This window comes from Stomoxys calcitrans, chromosome 2, assembly GCF_963082655.1.
Source record: "Stomoxys calcitrans chromosome 2, idStoCalc2.1, whole genome shotgun sequence".
In the NCBI taxonomy this organism is placed as follows: domain Eukaryota; kingdom Metazoa; phylum Arthropoda; class Insecta; order Diptera; family Muscidae; genus Stomoxys; species Stomoxys calcitrans.
The window spans coordinates 207,650,461-207,671,508 of NC_081553.1; the positions used below are offsets into that span (position 1 = coordinate 207,650,461).

At 35.2% G+C, this 21,048-nt stretch overlaps 1 protein-coding gene across 5 annotated transcripts in view; it reads left to right on the forward strand.

The window, feature by feature from the left end:
* The first annotated feature begins 469 nt into the window (after positions 1-469).
* The window catches only part of LOC106090991 (serine/threonine-protein phosphatase 2A 56 kDa regulatory subunit gamma isoform), a 57,305-nt gene continuing 36,726 nt past the window's right edge, over positions 470-21,048 (forward strand). The window contains exons 1-3 of one of the 5 annotated variants that reach the window (XM_013257371.2): positions 470-958; positions 12,927-13,391; positions 19,714-19,888. In XM_013257371.2, coding sequence (XP_013112825.2) covers positions 13,107-13,391; positions 19,714-19,888 — 460 coding nt within the window. In that variant the 5' untranslated portion in view covers positions 470-958; positions 12,927-13,106. The remainder of the gene's footprint in view (positions 959-12,926; positions 13,392-19,713; positions 19,889-21,048) is intronic. The other 4 variants (XM_059363936.1, XM_059363937.1, XM_059363938.1 and 1 more) reach the window with 4 other exon arrangements.

Below are 21,048 nucleotides of genomic sequence, written 5' to 3' on the forward strand. Positions count from 1 at the left end.
ACAGATAGTGCACTCAATATTTTGTTTTTAGGCAACTACCACTACCTATAAATTAATATATCTTGCTGAGTTCTATGAGCAAAATAGAAGCGATATGGAGCTGCGTCAATACAAATTTCGCTTCATTTAATTGCTCACGAACTATTTGATTATAGTTGTTAGTAGTTGTATTTGTTGCGAGTTGTTATGTATTTTTTTCTGTTCTGGAGAAAAATAAATTCAGTCGGATTTAATAATTAAATAACATGTTTATCACCAGTTTCGCTTTTTCTCTTTCGCCCCTCAAATTTGACTCCAATCTCTTATTTTGATTCGCCGCTAGAAATTTCTTTCGACTCTTGACTCCTTGGTTGAGTTTAGACTCTGACACTTTTTTTTATCAACGCGGTTCTGAGATATACGACGCCGTTCTAAAATAGATCGTTCCATCATCGACGTCGGCTGCTTTCAAAATGAGATCGACTTTGTTCTCTGCTTGCGACGAGTGTTTTTGCAAATTAAAAAATAGATTCGCGATTTTCTTTTTCTATATAATTATCTAATAATTGTTTTTAATACATACAAGCATAGTGAACATGCATTTGTGAAAAGGTGAAAATAATAATCACAAAGAAACAGTTCTGAGCTTGTTAACGGGACAGAAAAAAATCCATCGTTTACTTTGTCCAACTCGTCAACTTTCTAGGCGATTGAAAGTGCGGAGGAAAATAAAAATAAAATATAGTTGACAAGCGACAAACGAAACGCGTTTGAAAGTGCGTGTGTGTGTGAGTTGCGAACGATCCCCCCGTATAACAATTTCCCAACTACTACGCCTGAGTATTTAATATTCTACAACTAGAATTTTTGCTGGCATATTAATTTCAATTGTTGTTCTATAATTGCAAACAAATTTTTAATGTTGTCAAATTTAAATCGTGGCAAGGAGAAAATTACTGAAATATTTCGTCTCTTGGGGGTGCGTATAGCTTATAATATATGTGTATATTATATTCATCTCAAGCTATTGATTAATCTGCAAGATATGACAATAGACTAGATTTTTAAGGTGTTTCTCTCCTCAGTACAACAAATATTAATCATAAATATATGGTGATGATGATGATGATGATACAAGCAACAAGCTTACAAATATATTTACGGCGTTAGAAACATATGTATACTTGTTGCCTATTTTACGTCCGCCCGTCCGCCGCCATTTGTTTTGATGAAAATAACTCTCTCCTAATACATATACTACTACAGTGTTTTCATTGATGTTAATTTAATGTAAACTGTGCAGCTGTGGCATCAGTGATTGACCTCCTTAAACTATTATTATTTTTTTTATTATATTGGGCATAGTTGGTACAAATCTTATTGTAAACTTTAAAACATACTAATCGAATATTCTTCAGTGAATAACATACACTTTAGAGCAATCCGTTAATAATCTTAAGTCTTCTTCGTTTTAAAAGCTTGCGGCCTAGTCATTTATCTCGTAGGGTATTATGTCCTTTAAAATCATGGACAGTAAAGACTGTTTGCTATCCCAACGTCAAGTGGTGGTGGTCGCCTCAACGATCGGAAGTGCTGGAAACGAGTGGATACCTGGGGTCGGTTCGTTAAAAAATATTATGTATTTCATCCTAATAGTTTTCATGGTTTACTTTTATCTTGAACGCACTTTTTTCAAGCCACCCTGCATTTGTGTGAATTTACATATAAAATTCCCTTATGACTATTAACACCGCCCTTGAATTTTTATAGAAATCGATTTAGACTTGGATATAGCTCCCATGTCCTCCTGACTTCCACATAAAAGCGCAACCCGGCACGGGATAGTTGTAAGCACCACACAGGCTGGAACATTGTGGTCCGATCTGTGAGGTGTTCATTGCTGTCACGAGAAGCTTGCGTATAGTGGAATGCTCCAAACAGAGTAGCTGCAACGACAGTCGCGGACAATCAACGGTGTCGAGCGGAGAGTTTCAGTGAGAGGCCGGGCGGCACCTACTGAGTGCATATGATGCTCGATATGACAAGGCGAGTTATTGGCGCCTTTAAATAATCAATGGCCAACATATTCCCACGGCGATCGGTTCTTTTGACCGGAACGAGCTTTCTCAGCTAAAGGAGCTTTAAGAGAATCACTACCTCCACATGCAATGTAACAACAACAACATAAAAGCGCAAAAGCTTTTCATACATATGTACCTAGTTATAATTGCTAAATTAATGTTTTCCTATTTCAATTTTGTGAACATTTTGTTCACTTTGTGGAGTTTGAGTACGCCAACAAAAGCTGGTTGAACTTCGCTTGAACTTTACCACGAATAACTTTCTTTTTAAATAAACTCTGAAGCAATTGATATTGATGGCTTGTAAAAGGTATAATGAGCTGTCAATAAAACAAATATCATGTAGCTGTCATTTTTAGTTTGACATTTATACCAGTATGAACAAGGTAATACATCGTGCCAACTACCCTGTAATATCAACAAAATTAATTATTTGGCATAAGTTGTATGTACAATATTGAATGTTGATATCACTGTGAATGCCACTATGTCTATAATGAAATATGACCAGATAGGATATAACTCCCATATCATAAGCGTAGAAAAGGCCGTAGAAAGGTGGGCTAAGCACCATTAAAAAAAGTTTTAATTCCACCCAGAATTTAAAAAATTTCAAAATTCGACAAAATTTGCTAATCTATTGGCTTTTCAAAGGGTTTTTGGGCCCCAGGAAGCTGGGGTCCCATAAATATGAATTAACGACCGGAACCGACATAGTTTGGTGAGGATTGACATTTTTATCTGCAATCTCTGAGTTACAGTAATGTGCAAAAAAATAGCGATAGATTCTAAATTGTGCAAAAAAATAGTGAAAGATTCTAAATTGTGTAAATCCAGGTATAGATTGATGGTTTATTTCATCTTTAACAAATATCGTTTGCAAAAACTATTTCCTTTAAACATGTTTTGTTTTTTTGTTAAACATTTTAACCATAGTCTCGAAATTTAACGTGTGAAAAAAGTAGGGACACTTCTGGTTTTTAAACGAAAGACTTGCAAAATTAGAAAATGGAAGAAAAGTTTTGAATTACAAATGCAGCCAAATGGTGTTCTAGCAGCTCATTAGTTACTAAACGATTTCTTGTGGTTAAAAATACCTTGAATCAACATAGGCATAGAGTCTGTTCAGTTCTGGTGAAACGAAACGTGTATAATTACTTAAATGATTAATAAAAATTCCGCTGATTTGGATGGAAGTAGTCCTCTTATTTGAGTTTTAACGATATTCCAATCGAATTTAGATTCGGTGACTTTGGGTCGCACTCCAGGAGAGATATTTTATTGCTCCTATAGCAAGGTTAGTCTTCAGATAATGTAAGGATACAGTTCTGTAAAATTTGAACGTAATTTGTAGATATTACGATGTCACGATACAAAAGGCCCCCTCTATTGTGTAGAAACATTCACCAAACCATCATAAAACTAAATGTTTGGCGGGTTTTACGTTGTACTTGGGGTTCGCTGAGGCTTTAGCCGGTCTCAATACATGTCATTATCTATTTGGGCTATTAAAAATAATTTTAAGTTATCAGATAAAAAAATATTTACCTCTTGTATCCAGCTGAAATAATCTATTGGGTTGCCCAAAAAGTAATTGCGGATTTTTTAAAAGAAAGTAAATGCATTCTTAATAAAACTTAGAATGAACTTTAATCAAATATACTTTTTTTACACTTTTTTCTAAAGCAAGCTAAAAGTAACAGCTGATAACCAACAGAAGAAAGAATGCAATTACAGAGTCACAAGCTGTGAAAAAATTTGTCAACGCCGACTATATAAAAAATCCGCAATTACTTTTTGGGCAACCCAATACTTTGACAATTTAGGCATCATTTTTATTTATAAACTTTCAAGAATTAATCAGGCCTGATCCGGTTTCCGAAAACGTAAAACTCAAAAAATTTCTTTGCGTATATTTTGCAAACTTTTAAGATTTGAAATAACTTGAGGTTCCTCTTACAGAAAAGAATTTTGGTAAAATTATGCATTTAAACTTCTATATGGCAGATCTGCAAGAATTAAGGCAAAGAAAATCTTTCGTTTTGTGTTTTCGCAAACCGGAACAGACCGATTGCTTTTTTTTAAGTTATGTAAGAACTTTAATATGTTAGAAAGTTTTTTTTCGTTTAAACGATGTAAACAGATATTTCTGTTTTCGTTCTATGTTTCGCCTCACAATTTTCGGTTTCTTTAACCAAGTTTCTGATTTGGGTATCAATTTCATAGCATTTTCCATCAGAATTTTTGAAACCTTAAGCAATTCAACCACTTTCAAATAGAATTTTCCCAAGTTTAGTAACTTTTGTATATTTTTTCTTGGAATAGGGTTACAGTGCCTACAAGTAAATATAAAATGTTTGACCTTAACTCATATTTTAACATTTCTACAAACAATTAACTGCTTTCTATTCATTTAAAGTAACGGCTTTTTATGTATTTTCAAAATTTAAAGGAATTGACTCACTGCCCCTATTAAAAGGCACAACCTAAAATTGGACTTTTTGTAGTAATAGTGCTTTCTTGCAAAATGTCTGAATTGATATTTTCGTAACGGTAATTGTTTTTGCAGTATATATGCAATAAAATATAGTTATAAGCCATAAAATTTAGCTTTCGCCTTAGGTGCTTTATAATCCTCTATTTTTGTCGTTCTAGCGGCTGTCTCTATTTTTTTTTCGCACATAACTGTATATTATAACAAGTAAAAAGGCATTAAGTTTGGCCGGACCGAACTTTAGATACCCACCACCTCGGGTATATATGTAAACTTCCATTCATCACAATCCGGGGGTTAACTTATGCAACCAAATTCGGCACGGAAATTGAGTGGTCTAAAAAATATAAATCACTTTTCAATTTTGTAGAACAAAATATTGGTCTTTTTGGCAGCTATATCCAAATATAAATCGATCTGAACCATAAAGGAAACAGGGTGGCTTGAAACTACTCACTATTCAAAATTTCAGCGAAATCGGGTAATATATAAAGCTTTTATGAGCCTTCAGATCCTTAATGGGCATATCGGTTTATTGACAGCTATATCTAAATACAGTCCTAACTTTACCATATTCGGGTCAGATGGCGGGTGGCTTAAAACAACTCACTGATTCAAATTTCAGCGAAATTAGGGAATAAATGCAGCTTTTATGGGTTCCAGACCCTTAAACGACTGTTCGGTCTATATGGCAACTATATCTAAATACAGTCCTATCTGAAACATATTAAGTTCGGATATCGGGAGGCTCAAATTTCAGCGAAATCGGGTAATAAATAAAGCTTTTATGGTGTTCAGATCCTGTATCGGCAGATCGGTCTCTATGCCAGCTATATCTAAATATAGTCTGATCTGAACCACATTGTAGTCGGAAGACGGGAGGCTTAAGACAACTCACTGTTTCAAATTTCATCAAAATCGGGTAATAAATAAAGCTTTTATGGGCTTCAGACCCTTTATCGGCAGATCGGTCTATATGGCAGCTACATCGAAATATAGTCCGATCTGAACCATATTTGGGACAGATGTCGGGAAGCCTTACACTACTCACTGAGCATTAGATCGGTCTATGTAGCAGCTATATTCAAATATGGTCTGATTTGGCCCGTTCAATAACTTAACCAGCGTGCATCAAAAAGACGTATCTGTGACAAATTTCAGCTCAATATCTTAATTTTTGAAGGCTTTAGGTTGAATACAACAAACGGATGGACGAACAGACACACGGACATCGTTAAATCATCTTAGAATTTTACGATGATCCGAAATATATATACTTTGTAGGGGGTCGGATATAGATATTTCGATGTGTTGCGATCCTATGGTAGTGGGTATAAAAATTTATTTAGATTTATTATATTATTGGGTTGCCCAAAAAGTAATTGCATTCTTTCTTCTGTCAGTTATCAGCTGTTACTTTAAGCTTGCTTTAGAAAAAAAGTGTAAAAAAAGTATATTTGATTAAAGTTCATTCTAAGTTTTATTAAAAATGCATTTACCCAATATATATGCACCGTTAGTCAGGGGCGAAAAATCAAAATCATTTGATTTTTTCGATGATTGGCCTCTATCGATTACCGTTAATACAGAAATGTGTAATTATTGCATGTTATATTGGTATCGTCACTAACCCATCTGATTAAGTATTGAGGAATTCCAGAGTTGTATTCTACAACAAAAAATTAATTTAAGTTTAAATTTACGTAGAAATGCAATTTTTTTGACTTCTCTATGTGTGTTTAGAGCGTGCTTTATTCCCTCTGACAAAAAAAGAAGCATCCCCAAAACTTAATTGTCTTCACAAATGTATGATTTAACCACCATTCTCACAACTCTAACAATTTTTACGCATAATAAAATAAATCAGATTTGTTCACATTTTTAGGTTATGTCATACGAAAATAACATACAGGTGTGATAGCAAAAATCATGAATCGTATGCTAATTGACAATTTAGACATACATTTTAAAATACATGTGAATACAAAAAGTGACATGTCATACGAAAAGTAAATGCCGTGTAATAGCGGCTCTAGTGGAACAGAGTTGTATCCCAGTTTTTTGTTGTTGGACATCTGACCATACCTTTTATGGACATGGATATAGATATGGAAAAAGAAGTTCTGTCCAAAGTAAAGTTATGAAAAGAGAAGAAAATTAAATAAATTCAAAGATAAGAAAAAATCGATACACCGTTTTTGGCAAAATTTGTAATCAACACACAATGAGTACGATCACTATCTGTCAATCCCATGCAGCCAGTTGCACCTACCGGAATGACCATCAAGTCCTTCATCGACAATCGTCGATATCTATCCACGGTATAGATATTGAACAGTCAAATGCTCTTGATGTTCTTGGCATGAAGATACAATGTGATGTCCCTTGGTCAAAACACGTATTCGAAGTGTTCTGGGCTTGAAGATACAATGTGATGTCCGTTGGTCAAAACACGAATTCGAAGTGTCGAAAGAAGCATTCAAGTGTTTGGGCTTTCTTAAGCGGTGCAAGAAATATTTCGTCTCTTCTGATCTTCTCAATATCTATACTACCTACATCAGTCCCAAGATGGAATATATCTCTCATTTATGGGCAGGAGCTCCAAAATCATCCTTGGAGCTACTTGACCAGGTTCAACGGAGAGCGATGGTGTTGATTGGGGACAGTAGGGTATCCAACTCTATTGCCTCTCTTGAACATCGTCGGAATGTGGGTAGCGTTGTATTGCTCTATAGTTATTTTCATGGCGTTTGTTTCAGGGATATTCGTCTTCTTATCCCTGACGTTAGGATGTTCACCAGGAATACAAGACTTGCCAGAAACTCACACCCGTTTGTAATTGAATGGCCAGTCGACCGAGCCATGCATTACCGAGAAAAAATTATTTTGGCCCGAACCATTCGTATGTGGAATCGACTTCCGGCTAATGTCTTTCTCACCGACATTGACGGTCAGAAATTTTACATGAATATCAATAAACACTACTCCCCCTTTCACCCCTCCAACCTTTAACTTTCCTAATTGCCAACGCAATGCACTGCATATATATGGGACATCCCCTGCGTGTTGGTTAATAACAACACCCGGCACAGGATAGCTGTAAGCAACAACGATCGTGTGCCGTATAAACTGCCTATTAGATACTAAGTTAAAGTGCAATTTTGATATAAGCGGCATATAGCGATCATGCAAAAATTTAAACAAACCTTTAATGGCGCTTACAACAAAATCATTTTCTCTCTCATTTCATTAGGGTTCATGGTTAAAATTCCATAAAAAATCGAAAACCGAAAAAATTTCACTTACATCATATTCGGGGGAAGGGCTCGATCTTATATAAAGGATCCCAGATAGATATTTCATTGTGTTGTAAAAGGAATGACTAGTTTAGTCTTCGCCTATCCTGTGATGGCGGGTTGTCCCCCTACTTTACTTATATACTTTACTTTATACTATACTTTACTTTATACTTTTGCATAGCTCGTTCGGATCCTTACACCTTAGAAATATTAAAACATCGTCCGCGTAGCAGACGGCTTCAAATCCTTATGGTGGTCACCCATAGGAGTGGTGATAAAATGCTTCCCTGTGGCGTGCCCTGTGGCACTTTCTTCCTTATATTCATGCCATGGGACACACAATTTATTCACCTGTTCCTTAGCATATGGGCTATCTAGTCTCTAAGGACCGGGTCCACCCGGTACTGGTCTAAAGATTGGATCAGTGTGTCGGTCCGCACTTTGTTAAAAGCCCCCTCGATGTCAATGCATACCGCCAGTGTGTACGTTTTGGCATCGAAGGATTCTTTTTTTTTTATGTACAACCTCGTGCAGGGCAGTATTCACCGACCTTCCCTTGACATAGGCATGCTGTTTGTATTTGAGCAGTTCGTTGAATGTCCTACTGTTTATCATGGTGTCCACAATACGTTCCATGATTTTGAGTAGAAAGGACGTAAGGCTTATGGGTCTGTAGCCCGTTGGTGTCGCATAGCTTGCCTTGCAGGCATTAGGTTGTTTATACCCACCCTTGCCTCCTGCCAAGCATTCGGAGTATATGGAAGTCCTAGGCACGCTGTGAAAATTTTGGCCAGACGAGGCGCCAGATAGTCTGCCTCTTTCTGTAGTAACGCCGTGAATATTCCATCCTCCTTTACCCGGGTGTCTTAAATGGTTTGAAGCTCCTCAAGGATTCCTTCGCCATAAATTCCGTAATTATAAACTTTCGATCAACGTCATTATTCCAAGATTTCGGTGTTTCCGTGAGTCCTTTCGGAGTCCTGTGGAAAATGTGTTCTCATCAAAAGCCTCAACATGTCCTCCGTTGTCTCTGCTCTCACTCCCATGTCGTGTACTAAAGTTTCAGTTTGGACATGGGTCATTAACGCTATCGACCTGTTTGCAGAAAAGCTTCAAGGAGGCACGTTTTGCCGCTCTGGTAATCATATTGGCTTACAGATGCTATTTTGGATTAAGCAAGCAGATGAGGAGCAAACACACTTCTCGACAGACAAAAATTACACTTTACAAGACACTGATACTACCCGTGCTGTTGTAAGGCTCCGAAGCATGGGTACTTGCGAAAGGTGAGGAATGGTTCTTGCGAAAGATAAGACGGTACTTGGAGTATTTGAGAGAAAAATTCTTCGTAGAATATATGGACCAGTCTACATTATTGGAGAATATAGCATAATTAAACGCATGCCTTGGCTAGGTCATGTTGTCAGAATGGATGAAGAAGCTCCAGCAAAAAAGTCTTTTGAAGGCGACCATAATGGAATAAGCAAGACGGGAAGACCAATACTCCGATGGAATGACCAAGTGGAGAGCGCCATCTCGAAACTGGGTGTCAGATATTGGAGAAGTAGCGCATAAGATCGAGACGCTTGGGCATCTGTTCTACGTTAGGCTTGAGGAATAAATTTTCTGTAATGGTCAATTAAAGTAAAGGTGGTATACATTCTATACCATCATCAGGGATTGGTTCTGTGACATCCACGTCGCCGCCACTATAGGCCACCAGCGCACTATACCAGTTAACAGATTTCCTTCTTCGCCTGTATGTAAATCTTTTTTTATTTTAATAAAATGAATCCGATTCCCTTAACATTACACTTCAAATTTATTGCAATGCTAAATTTTGAAGAAGTTAAAAGCTGCAAGAGTTGTTATAACGTTTTAAAAAAAGAAACAAATTTTGTTTTATAATAATTAATTCATTAATTACCTTCAAGATTCTCTAATAGTCCCTACTGCTCATTTAATGTTTTATTTTTTTTTGTTGTTGTTTGTTACTAATAATAATAATAATTTCTTTATTCACCAACATATTTCTTTACATTACAATAGATTGCTGATCTGTAATTACAGTTTGGTAAAAAAAGAAAGTAAGGTATTAATAGACAATGGCTCTGTTATAAGCCGTCTGTCATATATATAACTTTTCATGCCTTCTATACGGAGTTGTACTCATTTACTAGAAATTTCCTGTAGGATAAACATGTTTTTAAGTATGAAATTAGCTGTCGCCAATTGTCAGGTTCACGGCCGTCTAAGATGTTGATCATGGTTTCCTCAGATAGCACAGCAGATTGGAATATTGTAATTCTAAATTCTCTCAAAACAGGACACTCTCCAAGAAAGTGCAGTAATGTTTCATCTCGATTAAGGTTGCACATAGAACATTTTCTTTCCTCGTTTTCTGCATTAAATCTGTTGGCATTCAGGTTGATCAATCCACATCTTGCCTTAAAGACCCAGGAAATTTGATCGCTAGAGTAAGAATCAGTAAAGTACATTTCTCCCATTCTATAATCTAAATGTTTGTATATTCTAGATTGGCTTTGATATTTTAACTTCAAGTTTTCATAAAAGATATAATGTCGTTCACTATTAACCAAGCATGTGCTGAATAAATTCCACTCATATTCATTCGTGGTATTTGGCCATTGTACGTTTAATCGTTGTGCAGTTCTTTTAATATCTGATACCCAAAATCCTTCTTCTTGCAGTAATAAATTAGTTAGCTTTCTTGGTAAACGAGTTTCTTGATATTTGTGCATTATTTGGTGTATGTATTGTAGATGTAGATTTAGTGTATATAAATGGCAACTTTCAACCGCGGTCTCGAGCATGAGTGCGTAGTTAGGAGCAAAACAGGGCACCTTCAGTATTTTCTTCAAAAAATAACGTTGTAGTTTATCAACCTCGTCAAAGTGAGCAAATCCCCATACTTGAGCAGAATATGTTTGTATTGCCCTGCAAACGGCCTGGTAGATTTTCCATTTCATGGGAATATTGACATCTTTTTTTCCCAGAAAGTTAGTCCATGTGGTATTTATTGCCATCTTTGACTGGTTTGTGCGATTTTCTACATGCTTTAAAAATGATAGCTTTGGTGTAAATGTGACGCCTAGATATTTATACTCGTTTACAATTCTAATCTCATTTCCATTATACATCCATTTCTCTCTTGCGCTAAGCCTTCCTCCCTTTCTGAATATGAGTATTTCAGACTTGCTCATATTGACTTGTAAGTTCCACATTCTGCAGTAGTTTTCGAGGTTTAAGATCATGGTTTGCAGTATATGTATATCATCTGCTAGGATAACAATGTCGTCTGCATATAGCAAAAGTCTTATGTTCAAATTTTTGATGTATATTCCACCTTCTAAGTGTTCATGTAGATCATTTATATATAGAGAGAATAGCATTGGCGATAATAGGCATCCCTGTTTAACACCCGAATCAGTTCCAAAATATTCCGAAAGTTCCTCTCCTGTCCAAACCGCATATTCTGTGTTGTCATATATATTCTGAATCAGTTTTACGAACTTGTTTGATACACCAAGTTGAGCCAGTTTGTATAAAAGTGATTTTCTGTGAACATTATCAAAAGCCGCTTTGAAGTCCACAAAAAATGCGTATACTTTTTTATTTTCCTTGATTTTAAGGCTCACAATAGATGCTAGATTATAGATGTTATCAACAGTGGAATAACCTTTTCTGAATCCGGCCTGATATTCACATAACACCTGATGATGATTTACCCATTTACATAGTCTTTCGTTTAGGATACCCATCATTATTTTTGCCAAGCAGTTCATAAACGCAATTCCTCTGTAATTTGAAGGTTCTGACATATTTCCTTTTTTATGTATCGGGAATATTATAGTCTTATTAAATGCATTATCAATATCTCCAGTATTTAGAATTTTGTTGTATCTAACTACTAATTGCTTATGGAAATCTTCTGTTGCATATACAATGTGTTCATATGGGATTCGATCCTCTCCTGGCGCTTTATTCATCTTCAACTTTCTAAGAACACTTTTTAGCTCTACCAAACTGATTTCACTATCTAAAATCAGATCAGTGTTAAAATTTAGGGCGTAAGATATTTGCAATGCATTCTGTTGAGGGTTTAAAAGCTCTTGAAAGTGATTTTTGAAACATTCTGATGATATTGTTGGACTTATTTGAAATGTTTGGTTCCTTATCACTTTGACTGCTCTCCACCACTGCTTAGAGTCGCTTACATTGTTTATTGTATTCAATAAATATCTGTTATGGTTCTGTTTACTGATTAAGCATATATATCTGTATTTTTTGGCAGATTCTAAATATTGTGTTTTGGACTCAAGTGAGTTGTCTTTTTTGTAAGTTTTTAACAGAGAGAACATACTATTTCTTGCATTGTGACATTTAAAGTCATACCAAGGTTGTTTTGGTGTAAATCCTCTTTGGTGTACCTCAAGTTTTACTGACGCTTTTATTGTGTTTCCAAGATCGGCCAATGTAAGGTCATTTGATCTGCTTATAAACTTATTTAGATTCTCTTGGAGATCTACATGGTACCTGCTGATTTTATTTTTATTCCATAAAAGTTTAGGAAGTAAATTAAGGCCTTTGTTAGTAGTGTTTTCTGTAGGTAACTTGAGTTGAATTTTTATTGGCAAGTGGTCTGACCACGTTTTATTTTCTACTACAAATTCCTCTACCAGATTTAGTATTTCTTGTGATACTGCGCAAATATCATTTACGGATGCTCCAGTTCCACTTATAAAGGTAAGATTTCCTTCCTCGTCTCCGCGTGTTCTACCATTTAGAATGAGCATATTATTATTTGTACATAGTTCTACAAGTAGATTTCCCTTTCTATTAACTTGTTTATCTCGAGATTTTCGTGTGTTCATTCCAGCTGAGAATAATTCCCTGTATACTTCGTTTACTTCTTGTGATATTTCTCCTATCCTTGAGTTAAGGTCCCCAATTAAAATTGGATTAAATACTATAACAAATATCTTTGTCTATCTATTGTTTGTTAAGTCAATCACTAATTTCGTACATATTTGTTTTTCATGAATTTTCTAGTTGAATCGTTGATTGATTGTATGTTAGTGATCACAAAGTGTGTGCACGCACGTCCATTTTCTTCAAACAACACATTGTATTGTCTATCTTGCAATCCGATTGGAGTATACACAGTACGTAACAAGTATACGTGGACGCCGGAAAGTAAAAACACACGCAGTAGAGGCTCCTTTACCCATTATGGATAATAAGGCAGCAACGACGTTACAACAAAATACACCAACTTCCAAAACAGTGGATGTGGTGTCGCCTGTTGTCAATAACAATAATAACAATAACATCAATAATAAAATATCCACAACCAACGGTATCAAAGAAAACAATAGCAACAATATAACAACAACTACAACGACAACCGCCTCCATACCAATTGTGGTCACAAATACATCTGCCGGAGGTGTTGGTGGTACAGCAAGTTCCGGCTCTTCGTCTCCGCCTTTTTCCGCGACACTAAAAAACTCGGAGGTAAGTTCAAGTTCAATTGATTTGTATGCATTTTCATTACATTTATGTATGTATGTATGTTTGTTTTTATTTTTTTTTATTTTCACTCACTAACAATTAATGCTATGACGTCTTAAATGCTAGTATAGGCCTTCCCAAATACAGTGTGCAACAGATTGTTGTATGATTGTGAGGAAATGTAAGATATAATCAATGCAGTCTGTATAAAATGATACAACAGATTTTGTGTTTGAATGGTCGGGTGTGGAAACCTATAAGCTAAAAAGTTAAAAACTAGACTTTTTATAATCTGATGAGCGTGGAGGTTTAAAACTTTCAAGCTCATTTCTCCTTTTTGGATCTAAAGTTATACAACTTCTCTGCCAATTGGTGTCGTTCATTTGGGAAAGTGTACTACATGCAAATGTAGTACACTACAACAAAAACAACTACCCTTACTGAAAGGAATTCCAACTACAATTAAACTTGTTAGGTTACTAAACTTTCCCAAGTGAAAGCGTACAAAAATTAAAGTTTTCCAAGTGAAAGGGTACTAAAATGACACTTTCCCAAGGGAAAGGATACTAAAATTGAAGTTTCCCAAGTGATAGAGTACTAAAGTTAAACTTTGCCAAGTGAAAGGCAACTAAAACTTAATTTTTCCAAGTGAACGGGCATTATAACTACCCTTTCCGAAGTGAACGGGTATTAAAGCTACCCTTTTCCAAGTGAAAGCGTACTATAATTTAACTTTCCCAAGTGAAAGGGTACTATTGTAAAACTAAACTTTTCCAAGTGAAGGGTACTAACTTAATCTTTCCCAAATAAAAGGCTACTAAAATTAAACTTTCCCAAGTGAAAGAGGGCTAAACTTTGCCAAGTAAGAGTGTACTTAAATTAAACTTTCTCAAGTGAAAGGGTGCTAAAATTAAACTAAGGGTGATTAACTAATTAAAACTATCCTTTTCTAAGTAAAACGGTAAAAAATTATCATTTTTCAAGACAAGTACTAGAATTGCTCTTTCTCAAGAGAGGGGTGCTAAAACTGTCATTTTCCAAGAGAAGGGTACTAGAACTGACCTTTCCCCAGAGGAGTATATTAAATATACTCTGTTGCAAGGAAATTATGCTAAAAATACTATTTCCCAAAAAAAATTCTACTAAAAATATCCTATTCAATTAAAATTATACCAAAAATAATCTTTGCCAAGGAGTATCTTTATCCTTTTCCAAGAAAATTATTTTGAAAATATCCATTCCAACGAAATGAAACGATTCCCTTAACATTACACTTCTAAAAACCTCTAAATCGGGCATATTTACCGACCACTTCAATTTGGGCTCCAATAAAGGTATTTAAGAGCAGAAAACGAATCTGATATACAAATGTGGGACCATGCATTTGGGGCACCGCCCCTTTTCCAAAACACCCCCCAATGAGTACAATTTTTGGGGCCTAGAGTTTGAGGACGCCCCATCTCATAAACTACCCTAAACCAATGGCAATATGGTGTTTAAATAATTGGTATTTGAGCACGAAGCTGATATTTTTTCAGGGCCAAGTGTCTAGGGGACCATCTCACTCCCGAAAACACCCCTAAATCGGACATCATGACAATATCGGGCAGAAATAAAGACGTTTAAGAATAGAGTATATCAAACACCCAAACGTTAATGACCTCAAACCCTCCGATCGAGTTCATAGACCAATAAAGATCTTTAATTGTCGAAAATACATATTCAAAGGATAATTTTGTTCCATAGTTTGCTATAAAATTAAATTTTAAAAACATAGAATTACCTGGAAATTTCGATTCAGCAACTATATATGCAATATACCACCCCATTTGCCAAATAATAAATGGCAAAATATCGATTTTGCATAAAAATTCCGAGTCATACAGTCCGTGGTTCATACTATGCCAATATTTTCCATTAAAGCAGATTGGGCCTTAAACTTAAAAAAAAAATCTCAACTGCTTTCTCAAACATACATGTTTTGGAGCCCACCGTAGCGTAAAGCTTAGCATGTCCGCCTATGACACTGAACGCCTGGGTTCGAACCCTGGGGAGACCATCAGAAAAAAAATCAGCGGTGGTTTTCCCCTCCTAATGCTGGCAACATTTGTGAGGTACTATTCATGTAAAACTTCTCTCCAAAGAGGTGTCGCATTGCGGCACGCCGTTCGGACTCGGCTATAAAAAGGAGGCCCCTTATCATTAAGCTTATACTTCAATTGGACTGCACTCATTGATATGTCAGAAGTTTTCCCCTGTTCCTTAGTGGAATGTTCATGGGCAACCACAGTCGCTGTGCAACAAGTCATTTTCTTACGCAAAATAAACGCGATCGCAAACTTCTAATTGTAACAGAGTGTTTGTTAGTGTTAGTGATGTTTCTCACTAAGCGAAATAATAAGGTTTGTGAAAGAATGTGTTGAGCTTTTGGTCTTGCAATTACAACAACAATAATTGGATAAAAGTGGAAGATGCTGACAAAGTTGTGCTTTTTTAACTTATAACAGTGAAAGTACTACAAAATTTAATTATTTTTACAAATGCATTCTGCATTTAAAATTTTAAATTGTTTTGTGTTTGATTATATATAAATTACGAAGGGTTGGGTTTTGTTTGAATTTACAAAAACACATGAACTTCAGTACGACCCACACACTTAAATTTGTGTGTATACATGCTCGTAAGCAGCTGGTAAATTGTTTGATGCCATATTACTTTTAATATGTAAATGGCAACATTTTGGCTAAAGAAATTCAAAAAATCAATTGTGGTAACCTATTCAAACCACCGAAAGAACTATTTTCGAAAAATTTTCCGCAAAAAAGTACGTAGTGCCAGCCTTAAAATGTTAACAAGAGAATGGCCTTTAAGCTGATGTATGATTGAGATTTTCAAAACTTTGAGGCCGCTGCAGCACTTGTTAACATCCTCCAATTGTGCTCAAATTTTGGAAATCTTAAAATCTAACAAAATGAAACATAACCGATCGCCATAATATTTCGTATTTTTGCTTATTGGTATCAAAAGGAAAAGGAAAAAAAATCTTTATAGCATGGGACGTTCTAACATATACATACATATCAATTATGCATATTTTATTGTTATATTGTGGCTGTACATTTTTAACTGGGAAGACGGAGGAAGGAAGACTAAATAGTAAGAACATAGATTAACAATGCCAAACCTGTTTTTCATCTTCACTTTTAAGGTGTGGAGACCACATTTGATTGTATTTTAGTCTTGATTGATTATCTCTGCTAGAAATGCAAAGAATTTCTACGTTCCACCATGATTATACTGTGCAATGGCTTGGTAACTGGGGATTGTGCGTGAAAGGCCAATGTTGTTATTTTTACGTTAATCTGCTGTAGAAGTCTAAAATAATTTTTATTTTTCAACAAATTGTTGACTCCTATTTTGGTGATTGTTTCTTGAAATTTTAATAACATATCACATTAACCGACTATAGTTCTGTTTTTATTATTATTACCTGTCTAAGTAGGTAGTTAAGACTGAAATCGAACTACTTCGTAAGTGAAAAATAACCAATTTTGAATACCTACCAACTTTGATGTGCTGCAATACTTAAAAAATTAATTTTAGATTTTGTGAGGGGTATTGAGGTGTTTCAAAGTATCAATATTTGAAGTAAGATCATGTTTTTATACCCACCACCATAGGATAGGGGGTATTCATTCCGTTTGCAACACATCGAAATATCAATTTTCCGACTCTACAAAGTATATATTTGGTTTCCCAAAAAGTATTTGCGGATTTTTTAAAAGAAAGTAAATAAAACTTAGAATGAATTTTAATCAAATTTACTTTTTTACACTTTTTTCTAAAGCAAGCTAAAAATAACAGCTGATAACTGACAGAAGAAAGAATGCAATTACAGAGTCACAAGCCGTTGAAAAAATTTGTCAACGCCGACTATATGAAAAATCCGCAATTACTTTTTGGGCAACCCAATATATTTCGGATCGTCGTGTCAGATCGGACTATATTTAGATATAGCTGCCATATAGACCCATCTACCGTTTAAGGGTCTGTAATCCATAAAATCTGCAATTATTACCCGATTTCGCTGAAGTTTGAAATAGTGAGTTATTTTAAGTCTCCCGACATCTGACTCAAATATGAGTCAGATTACACAATTTCTCTGAAATTTGAATCAGTGAGTTGTTTTAAGGCACCTACCATCTGACCCAAATATGGTAAAGATTGGACTGTACTTAGCTATAGCTGTCATATAGACCGACATGCCGATTAAGGGTCTGAAGATCATAAAAGCTTTTTTTATTGCCCGATTTCATTGAAAAAGTGAGTTGTTTTAAGGCTCCCAATATCCGATCCAAATATGATCAGATCAGATTATATAGATATAGCTGTCATATAGACCGATCTTCCAATTTAGGGTCTTAATCCCACAAAAATAGATTTATTGTCTGAAATGGTTACTTGTAAAAGAGTTCTCGGGACCTGAATAAAATTTGATAGAGACCAGCCACTATAAAGATATAACTGCGAATATAGTAGTGGAGTTATAATAAAATAGGATGATTATTATATCCTTGATACATTGACTTATGTAAGGCTTTTCGACATCTGTGTCCTATATGGTTCAGATCGGTTTATATTTGAATATAGCTGCCAAAAAGGCAAATTTTTTGTACTACAAAATTGAACAGTGACTAATATTTATTATACCACTCAATGTGCGTCATATCTATTAAGATATAACTACGGATATAGTAGTGGGGTTATAATAAAATAGGATGATTATTATATCCTTGACATAGTGACTTATGTAAGGCTTTTCGATATCCGTGTTCTATATGGTTCAGATAGGTTTATATTTGGTTGTAGCTGCCAAAAAGACCAATATTTTGTTCTACAAAATTGAACAGTGACTTACATATATTTATTATACCACTCAATGTCCGTGGCGAATTTGGGTGATTAAGTTATCCAAGTTTCACCGGATTGTGACGAAAAGGTGTTTAAAAAACTATACCCGAGGTGGTGGGTATCCAAAGTTCGGCCCGGGCTTTTTTTTTAGTAATCGGTTATATTAGTTTACGTATAAATTTTCATGTTTTTGTTGTTGTTGTTATATCCACTTGCATGTGGAGGTAGTGATCCTATTCAACCTTCTAAAGGTGAGCAAGCTCGTTTCGGATCGCCGCGGGGACATGATGGCCATTGGTTATTTATTGGCGCCAATAACTCTCCTTGTCGTTATCGAGTATTGTAGGCACTCAGTATTTAAGCCAAAGCCCTTGCCACCATTCTCCACTCGATACCGCTGATTGTCATCGACTGCAACTGTCGTTGTCTCCTAAATACCTATTTAGTATAGTGTTGCCACTCAAGAAAATTATTTCCAACCAAAATTTAAGATAATTCCTTTCAAACCCTTTCAAACTACCAAATGTTCTAATTCCTTTCAAACTACCAAATGTTCTACTAGCCAATAATGTGGTTTTTATACCCATCACTGAAGAGTTGGCCATTTTCATCATCATCAAATTATGCATTTTTGTTCTCATAACGTATAGATACTAGATTTTCGTTACTAGAGTTTCGTATTTTCGCCCTGATTTCAAAGAACAACTGTGCAGATTTAGGATAAAAGGTTCTCCCGATTTAAAAGTTTGAAGAAGGCAAGAAATGCGCGTTTTCTACCAATTTTCGCCGCGATCAGGCCATATTTGTATGCAGCTGCAGATGCCCCTTTTTCCGATTAAAGCTGAATATTCTGTTCAGCTTTTCAAGCGGAATGCTGTCAAACTCCATTTAAAAAACGTTGGCGAAACATAGGCGGAAAAGTAGTACTCTGCTTATAGTGAGGAATATAGCAAAAAAAGTCAAAGTGGTAACACTTTAAAACATAGCATTTTTAGTTATCCCCATCAATTTTTTTAAGTAATTAACTTGGTATTTATATGTTGGAAATACCTACCAAAAATTGAGGTCAGTCTACCAACCTAACAAGCGAAAAAAAAACCTACCAATTTTGATAGGAACCTATCAAAAACGGCAACACTGACTGAGTATTCAATTATTCGCAACCTGAGCTCTCAGCTGTTCTTCGCATAATAATGATACCACACAAGTCGGATCTCAAAGTTGCAACCTGATGCTGGTGCACATAATTATTTCATGTCGCATTATTTACTATTTCATAATTTTGCTTTTTTTTGTCTAAGTAATATAAACAAATAGATAGGCTATGATAAATATAACATGTATAAAAGATTGTTCTGTAAAAGTTATTTTATTTAAACTAAAAATGTTGTGTGTATCTTTTGTCGTTTTGCAGGCCAACAAGGAAAATAAAAGCACACCACCACGTGATGCTCCTCCTCCAACACCCATAACTAAAGGAATTAATCTTAATGCTACACCCATAGTAAAGAAAGAAAAGCGACAAAGCAGCTCACGTTATAATGTATCAAAAAATTGTGAACTTACGTCGTTATCTCCTTTAAATGAAAGTAAGTAGACAATGTTAATAATTCATATGCGTTACTTTTTCTTTATATTATAAAACTTTGTTGAATTCGTTGTACTAAGAATGGGAAAGATAAAATGATGTTACAATAATTGGCAAAATTAATTGTAACCTGGAATGATGTCTGAAATATATAAGCATATAAACTTTTTTTCGTGATAGTATGTTTCCAATCGTCTTTAAAAACAGACAAGATGTGTAGCTATAGTATTTATGTTGGATAATTTTGTAATTTATATAAAATAGGCTAACTATCTGGTCTTAAGTTATATGTATTTTAAAAAAAAATTTTAAGTCAAGTCAGATTTAACGCGGAACTTATTCTACCGACATAGGTCTGTAAGTCTGAGAAAATTGGTCAATAACAGTGTCAATGGCTAAAAGGGTTATCACAAGATAATGTATTTGTCTTATAAACCGTCATTTTCTTTTTAATTACATAACTTTCCTCATGTAAGTTAAATACGCATAGAGCGCGCTTTTATCGGCATGTATTGTAATCAGTGTTGTAGATTCCTACCAAAATTGGTAGGTTTTTATTCTTTTGGTTGGCTGACCTTAAAATTTGGTAGTTTTTTCCAACATATAAATCCCAATTATTTCACTTTCAGTAGTTTCTGTGTATTCGTTAAGAGTGCAGAATAAAACCATGGATGTCGAGGGGCCAAATACTGTTACGACGGGCCTCACTACTTCAAATTTCGGGAAAAAGGCCGTAATTCTGATATTGACTGTAACTGGTACGAATGTTAAGTGATATCTTCCATATTACGTTGGAATTGGAAATGAGGCTTTTGTGAGTTCAATGCCTTTAATCGGTAAACAGGGCATTATGGCAACAGCATACAGATCTGGTCCAAACTCAGATGTTGAAGGGTCCATGCAACTCACTGTTGCGGCGAAAATGGGTGGTGAAATTGCATTTCTGAGCTCACACTATTAAATCGCCATATCGTTGTTTTTCCACTCGGCAAGTTTGTTTATGAGAATAAAAGCAATAATACAACTTTTATGAACTTAAGATGTCTAATCGGAGATCGGTATAAGGAATGCTATATCAAGATAGACCATCTTTGAGCTTTAGGCTGTAGAGTCCTCTATGAGTATAACAACGATCTAGTATGTGTACTTTGAAGGGGTGAG